We start from the raw sequence: 8,458 nt of genomic DNA, 5'->3' as shown, positions 1-8,458 counted from the left end.
GGGTAATTTTGCTGTAATTGCTGTAATGGCTGAGGTTTTATTTTACTGTAATTGTTGTATGTATATTTGTAATTTGTAATTTGGTTCTGTTTTGTCCCTTTGTTTTATTCTCGGTGAAGGTATGCTATGTTGCAAGTTGTAACTGCAACTAAAGCATGAAGTTGAGTTTTAGACTTTTTTTTTCTGAGGTTGTACCAATTTTTTAAGAGAACTGTTTGGAAGGATTGAATGTTAAAATAGAAGTTGGTCAATTATTGGTAAATCTCTTTTCTTTTAGGATTTTCAGGGGTAGGGGATGGTTTGTTTTGCACATCTTGAAAAAATATTGCTGCTGAGATTGGTTCATAGTTTTTTTTTTTTGAAACAAAGGAAGCTCAACACATTAGAGTGGAGCGTGAGCAAACATACAAGAACTAAACCTGCATACAACAGTTACTAATCCTTTGTCATCTCCGATATTGCCATCAACAACCAAAAGGATCATTATCAGTCCATTCTTTGTAGCTAAAAAACGACTTTCTCTTTATGATATCAACACCTGTTTCTTTATTCTTGAAAATTCTCGCATTGCGCTCCAACCAGATGTTCCAGATCACTGCAAAGAACCCAGTCAGCCAAGTCTTCTGCGTTTCTTTCCTATAGTGCATGGTAGTCCAACTCTCAAACAGTTCTTTCATGGTGCCAGGAATAGTCCAATCTCTATCCCAAGCCTTCAACCACGCACATCATACCTGCCATGTGAACTCACAATACAGAAATAAATGCTGCACAGATTCTATCTCCTTTTTACATAGTACACAAATATTATCACTGTTAAGAACAATGCCTAGTCTACTTAACCTTTCTTTTGTATTAACTCTACCAACTAGCACAAACCATCCAAAGAGCTCAATTCGCGGAGGTACCACCCCTCTCCAAATTGAACTAGTGAAATTATAGCTCGTAATCTCGTCTGATAAAGTCTCCGATTGTAGTACCTGCAGAAAAGAATTAGTAGAAAAAATACCTTTTTGATCAAACTTCCAAATAACATTATCCTCTCTACCAGTTGATAGCTTTACTGGCCTTAATCTCTCATGAAGATGATGGACAAGTTCCGATTCCCATTGGAACAACTCTCTCCTCCACTGAAAATTCCAAACCCAATCTAACCCGTCCCAAAACCCACACTCCCTAATCACAGATCCCTGCTGGTTTGAAATAGAGAAGAGCCTTGGAAAACTTGCTTTCAGGGGGCCACCTTGGACCCAGTTATCTTCCCAGAAGAGTGTTCTCCTTCCATTCCCTACTTCCATCGCCAGGCCACTAATCATTTTTTCCTTCATCCTCTGCTCTTTTACATTCAACTGACATATGTCCTTCCAGGGCCTCCTTTTACCGGTAGAATCTGATTTGCAAGCATTACATGCGGATTCAATTTGTTACACGAGCAAACAATCTTCTTCCACAAAGAGCAATCCTCCTTTGAAAACCGCCACCACCACTTAAAAACAGGGCTGTGTTCCTAAGAACTGCATCCCCAACTCCCAAACCCCCAGCCTTTTTCAGGGCCTGTACCGCCTCCCACTTAACTAGAGGGATACCATAATTATCGTCCTCCTTACACCACATAAAGCTCCTCTGTAACGCAATCAGCTTGTCAGCCACCGTCTTTGGCATCTTATACAGACTTAAGTAATAGATTGGTAGGCTGTTCAATACCGATTTGATAAGGACAAGCTTACCTGCCTTGTTCAAAACCTTCGCTTTTCATAAGCTGGGTTTCTCTTCCACCTTATCTATGATGGGTTTCCAAGTCTTCACCAGGCGCGGATTAGCTCCCAACTGAATCCCGAGGTACCTCACAGGTAAGTCCGCTTGATTGCACCCTAGTAAGCCACACACATGATCAACCCATTCCTGCTCACAGTTCACCGGAATCAGATTCGACTTATCAAAATTGATGCTCAACCCAGACATCAGCTCAAAACACCTCAACAGCCTCTTATAATTCACAATTGTCTCTGTCTCTGGAGGACAAAATAATATAGTATCATCTGCAAACTGTAGGTGTGACAATTCGATACAATCTCCCCCGACCAGTAGCAGAGCGATGCGCCCGTTCCTGACGGCTTCCCCCAACATCTTATGCAGAACATCGACCACAAGCATAAATAGAAGGGGAGACAGAGGGTCTCCTTGTCTGAGGCCCCTCTCCATGTTGAACGGCTTGGAAGGCGACCCATTACCCAGGACTGACATAGTGGCCGTACTAACACACTCCTTCACCCAAGTCATCCATCTGTGGCCGAACCCCATCTTCTGAAGCACAATATCAACAAAACTCCATCTGGCTCTATCATAAGCTTTTTGAAAATCCAACTTAATAATAGCCGCTTTCTTTCGCCGCGACTTGAGCCAATGAACCGTCTCACATGCTATGAGCGCGCCGTCATGAATTTTTCTACCCTTCACAAACGCACTCTGAGTTTCTCCTACCAAGCCTGGCATAACCGATCTCATCCTTCTCACCAGTACCTTCGAAATCACCTTATACACACACTCCACCATACTAATCGGGCGGAAATCCTTGATCTCCTTAGCCCCGACAAACTTCGAAGCAAGCGTCACCCATGTGATATTCGCATCAGTTGGTAGCTTAGCACTTTGAAAGAACCCCATCACAGCTGCAGTGAATTCCATACCAATCTCCTCCCAACATTTTTTTGATGAAGTTCATATTAAATCCATCACTACCTGGGGCCTTAGAAGATTCACAATCCCATACTGCCTCCCTGATTTCCTCCATCGTTGGCAATACCTCTAGAGCTTCAGCCTCAACCCCATCAATCTGTTTCAACAAACCATCCCGAACACCAATCCTCAGAACATAGTCCTGTCGATACAGATCCTTGTAAAACCCCCTAATTGCCACCTTTATTCTTGTCTGATTTCACACAAGCCTTCCATGAATCATCAGAGCATCTATCTTGTTATTTCTTCTTCTAGCCGAGGCAATGTTATGAAAATATATGGTATTCTTATCCATGTTCCTAGCATGTTTGGACCGGGACATCTGCTTCCAGTAGATTTCCTTCCTGACATATCACTTTTCACAAAAGCTCACCAATGCCTTTCTTCGAGCCTCTGTTGTACCATCATAGACGCCATCACTAACCATATTGTCAAGCCTCCCGATCTCTTCCTCAAACCTCCTTAGCTTGTTATCCATGTCACCAAAGTTATCCCGATGCCATTGTCACAAAGGTATCGTCAAGGCCTTCAGTTTACTCGTGAACTGAGCATCTCCCAACCCTCTCCATTCATTCTTGACCATTCTCATAAAATCCTCATGTGTAAACCAGGCATTCAGGCTTCTGAAAGGTCGGGGGCCTTCTCTTACTCTTGTATCTTCCACAATCAATTGACAGTGATCTGACAATCCCCTTGGTCCACCTTTTAGCCGTAAATCTGGAAACTCTTCTGCCCATTCTATATTTACCAGAACTCTATCAATCCGACTACATGATTGACCCCTGAACCAGGTGAACTTCCTATCAGTAAGCGGTGAATCCATCAACTGCATGTCATGTACCCAACTCTTAAACTCCTCCGCCGATGCTGGTAAACTGTTCACCCCTTTCCGATCTTCGACTTGCATGATCTCATTAAAGTCGCCCATCAAACAGAACGGTACCTGGCACAGCCCCATAATGTAGCTCAACTCCTCCCATACCACCTGCTTCGCCTACCTTCCGTGCGCTCCGTATACCAAACAATAGGCACAGTGAAAGTTGTTCTTTGTTAACACACCTTCAATGCATAACCACCTCTCACCTTTATAACAGTTAATTTTTTTAAACAGCATATCATCCCACATTAATAGCAATCCCCCTGCCGCACCGACAGACTCCACAAACTCCCAGCCTATAGAACTATTTCCCCAGATTCTTGCAACATCATATTTATTAATCAACTCCCTTTTTGTTTCAAGCAAACCTAACATGTTCAACTTAAATGTTTTCTTCAATGACTTCACCATGCTTATTTTACTATCTCCTCTCAACTCTCTAATATTCCAACAGCCCACAATCATTTAAACAAATTTTTAGTCACCTTGTTTTGATTCTTCGGGCGACTCCTTCTTGCCTTTTGTTTTTGTTTCGCCAGTTTCCTCTTCGCCGCTATTTCTTCATTCTGAGCTTGCAAAATTCTCATGATATCCTCCTCTGTATCATACAGAACAGCGCCCGACTCCACTGCCAAAGCCCATGTTTCTTTATTTTTCTTCAGTTGTTCTTCCTGCGATAGCTTGTCTTTACCTTTCCCGTTTTGCCTCCCTGACTCAGCGTTGGACCCAGCCATAGTCTCCAAGGTTCTCTCGCCAGTAACCACCCCTTGTGCTTCCTCCACTGCTGTTGGGTGCGCTCCCGACTCCCGATCCTTCCCTCTTAAGCGTTCCCGGTTTACCAGCCAGTTTTCACCGCCTACGTTCGACCCTCTCGCTCCTGCCAAGTCTCTTTGCTTCTGCGTCCTTGCAACCTTGACGCTCCTCACCGTCCCCAACCTCCCAGGCTCGAGATCTCCATCAACTGCACCAGACGCACTTCTATTCGTTCCCCTCGACTCAGCCACCACTTCTCGGGAGACATCCACCCTAGGCCCGGTTCCAGGTTCGCTGAGCAATCCACTCCCAAGCGTAGCCTTCAACCGATCATGCGCAACCTTCGTGACCCTACTGCAACCTGGCCGCCCCGCGTCTTCCAACCCAAGGTTTCCCTCGACCCGTTTTGCCAACAGCATACCCAGGTCAGATCCGTCCTTAGCCACCCGACCCAGGTGCCAACCTTCTCTAACCCACAGCCCACCTTCCTGTTGTTTGTGTATTGGGCCAAATTGAGACAAGCCCAGCTCACTCCCCTCAAGGTTTTGCAAATCATTTGGGCAGCAATATGGATGGCCCAATTGATAGGTATCCTCCAAATCCTCTCTTCCAACGTTAACATAGCCCTGTGTAACTGTCCGGTCAGACTCTATCTCATCATTGACATTAAATCCCTTAGAATCTGCCTCACCCTCAGCCTTGGTGCAACTAACAGAATCTGAGACCTTCGTATCCTGTTTAAAATTTGAATAATCCACATTAAGATTATTTAGTAGCACCTCGTCAATTACCATTCTGTCCTTTCCATATTCGATCACATTTGCATCACCTCCAATAAAGGCGGCCGCCGGATCCCACTGCTCCGTCTCCTTCAGCCGGCTATTGTCATGTGAGCCAGAAATTTCGATCCCCGCACATACCTCTCGGCGAACAACGTAACTACCTTCCCCACAAGTCCCCACCTCCATCTCCTTAACAAAGACGTCGAACCCAGAGTTCCCCACACTAATCCGAACGCACTCTCTAATGACATCAAACACGCCTGTCTCCACTTGAAGCCTACCTGCCCTAAAAGAAGCGCCTGATTCCGTTGATACCATGCACTGAATTACTTCACCCCAGAGTCCCCCGATCGCTTTAAACATTTCCGGTGCCCAGGCATGTAGCGGCACCCCGTAGCACTCCAACCACACTCTCCGAGACTTACAACATTCAGAGCCTTTCCATCTATTGATCGTATGAAACAATTGCAACAAATTATCTAGTTTGAAGGTGAAAGCCTCATCTGCATGCTTCACCGTATCAAAGATTACTAACATCTTCGTTGCCTCAATCTCCCTAACGTCCTCTACCTGAGGGAAGTTCTTGCATACTGTTTTCTTCAACGAATGCATGTCCATAGGTCTCCAGGTTCTCCCTACTAAGCTCCGCCGCAGCCAATCCAAATTCAATTCCACTACAAGGATGTCAATCCTTGTCGCTCCTTCACTCGCCTTATGGCCATCCACTTGCCAATCCGGCGTCGTTTCCCCCCACCACCTGATCATTAACCACCTGTATCTCACGATGAGGTTCCTCTGGCTTCTCTTCATTCTTCTGACGTCTAGGATCCACCTGCACCAATCGTTTCGTCGCTTTTGCATGTCTTCTGAATTTAGCTTCTCCTACGGATATGACTTTACCCTGTAATCGCATGTGTTTCATCTCCGCTATAGCCTTCAAGGCTCCCCCTTTAGTCGTGTATCTGACAAAGGCAAACAGATAAATTGTGGCATGTTTCTGTTTTCGGCAAAGATAGATGTCGTTAATTCTTCCCGTCCAACAAAACAAGTGGTATAATTCCCTCCTTGAGATATCTTCCGGCAGATTATCCACGAAAACAGAGAAAGATTCGTTTTCCAGGCAATGATATGCTTCTCGATTCCAAACCCTAGAGTCCTTTGCGCGTGGTTGCACCACCCTACTTCTACCCCCCGCGTGTCCCCCCCCCCTCTCGTTCTCTCGATCTCTCATAATTTATCAGGGCCGAAAACATGTGGTTCATAGTTATTTTTAATTAGTAATTTGACATTAATTGAATGAATTTTGTCTAATTAAGTAATTATTGACATTGTTGGTGATTTTTTATTGAATATGGATATAGTATTTTATACCATGATTTTTTTTTGTTCTAAATTTTGATGTTTGAATTTTAATGTAGAATTTTAATGATGAGATAAGATATAATTTAGTTAGTGGGTAGGTTATGAAAATTTAAATCTTATTATTATATGAATGATTGAATTTAAATTTAAAAAAGATTTATATTATATTTTTAATAATTTTATTTTATATTTAACGTCGAATCATTAAATTATTAAACCAGTTATTTGACCGGTTTAATAATCGGTTCACTTCTTGCAACTTTGGTCACCAGTTTTACTGAAAACCGTCTGGATCAAATCGGTTTTTACCGAATTCAATAAATAAACGGTTCAATGAATGGTTCGATCTAATTGTGTTTTTGATCGAACCGATGGATGGAGCCGGTTTGATAATTATGCTAGGTAGAAGTATTTTGGACATTTGCAAAATTAAGACCATTTAGCTTTGATTTATTTGTGACGGGTACCATAGTTATGGTATTCAACTCAGTCAAGTTAATCAGTCCCTGAGTTATTAGTTTAACCGTTAAATTATTTGTCCAATTATTTGATTCGTTGATAATTAAATAAATATATAAATTATAATAAATCAAAATTTAAATGATAAAATAAATAAATACAGTATTTATTATTAAATATTTAAATAATAATTTTACATCACTTGAATTTAAATTAATTAAACTAGTATATTTAATCATTTTTTATGAATTAAATGTAGATAATAATAATAATAATTTTAAAGTTAGTCAAAATAGTAAATATTTTACACTAAAATTAAAATATCATGAGTTTAATTTTTGGAGTTAACAAAATTAATTTATAAATTCTATATTGATAAAGGATCTTTTAAGAAAGAATTTATATCAACTTCTCTTCATATTCCTATTATTTTGAGATGATTATTAATATTTGTATCAGTACGATATAAAAAGATGAACAAATAAAAACTTACTATGTGAATTATATTTATCTTTATCAGCATTTATTTTTTATTTATTTCTTAAAAATATTATATCACTGTACATACAAAAATATCCTCATAATTAATTATAAAAAGATAAATATATCTATTCGGTTGCTCGGGTGAACAGTGATTCGGATGGAGTCGGGTTTGGAGTAATTGGTTGTGAAGGGGAATCTGGACCTGGGCGCAAGCTCCACGAGAAGGGTGCGTGAGTCGTCGGTGGGTCGCTGGGTCCTGCCACCTGCAAGGACAATTTGATGCTAAAGTTAGTGTCCGTACAATTCAGCTAGAAATTAAGATAAAATGTTACATACCTCTGGAGAGGGATAGGTCCCTCCTTATTTATACCCGTCCGTCTAAAAGCTTCTGCAAGCTGTCCAGGTTCTCAGTAGGTCATGAGGTGGCACGCAGGTCACCTTTAGGCGCAGGTCAAATTCCCGGCGGGTCGGGGATTTGTAAGTGGACCCATGGCCTTTGCTGGGCCGGACCAGAACAGTGCCCCTAACATACCAATTCGTGAAGCTTGGAGCTCGCGGTTGGTACGTTCGAACTTCTTTTGCTTTCCCAAGTCGGACCCTTCCTAGCCTGGGAACCCGTTGATGAATTTTGTTCTTCCAATGCACATGAGTTGCCCCCAACTGTTACCTGGGCGTCGTTTTGGTTTCTGTGCTGAGAGTATTTAATGCTCTTTAAGACTGATTTGAAAGCAGGGAAAAAAGTCTATTGTGCTCCCGTCTTTTTGCGCACCCCCAGACGGTTACCATTTTCATTTCTTTTACTTTTGTTACTTCTTCTTTCTCATTTTCTTTCACACCTTCTTTATCTTTCTTCACTTCTTATTGTTGCATGTTCGAGGTTCTGCTACTTGCTTGCTGTGAATCCCACCACATTTATCCTCAATCAATCACTCCTCCATGCTTCAATCACTAGTAAGAGATACCTTCATGCTTGTTTTACCTACTTTTAATTCTTCTTTATTGTTGATTG

At 41.9% G+C, this 8,458-nt stretch overlaps 1 protein-coding gene across 1 annotated transcript; it reads right to left on the bottom strand.

Annotated features, from left to right (window-relative positions):
- Nucleotides 1-3,238: 3,238 nt before the first annotated feature.
- On the bottom strand, nucleotides 3,239-3,691 carry LOC148565864 (uncharacterized). The gene has a single exon (XM_088487272.1). The coding sequence runs from the start codon at nucleotides 3,689-3,691 to the stop codon at nucleotides 3,239-3,241; it is 453 nt and encodes a 150-aa protein (XP_088343398.1).
- Between the last annotated feature and the right edge of the window lie 4,767 nt (nucleotides 3,692-8,458).

Source organism: Arachis ipaensis, chromosome B5, assembly GCF_059453495.1.
Source record: "Arachis ipaensis isolate K30076 ecotype BB chromosome B5, ASM5945349v1, whole genome shotgun sequence".
NCBI classification, from domain to species: domain Eukaryota; kingdom Viridiplantae; phylum Streptophyta; class Magnoliopsida; order Fabales; family Fabaceae; genus Arachis; species Arachis ipaensis.
This window is presented reverse-complemented; position numbering and strand designations above follow the sequence as displayed.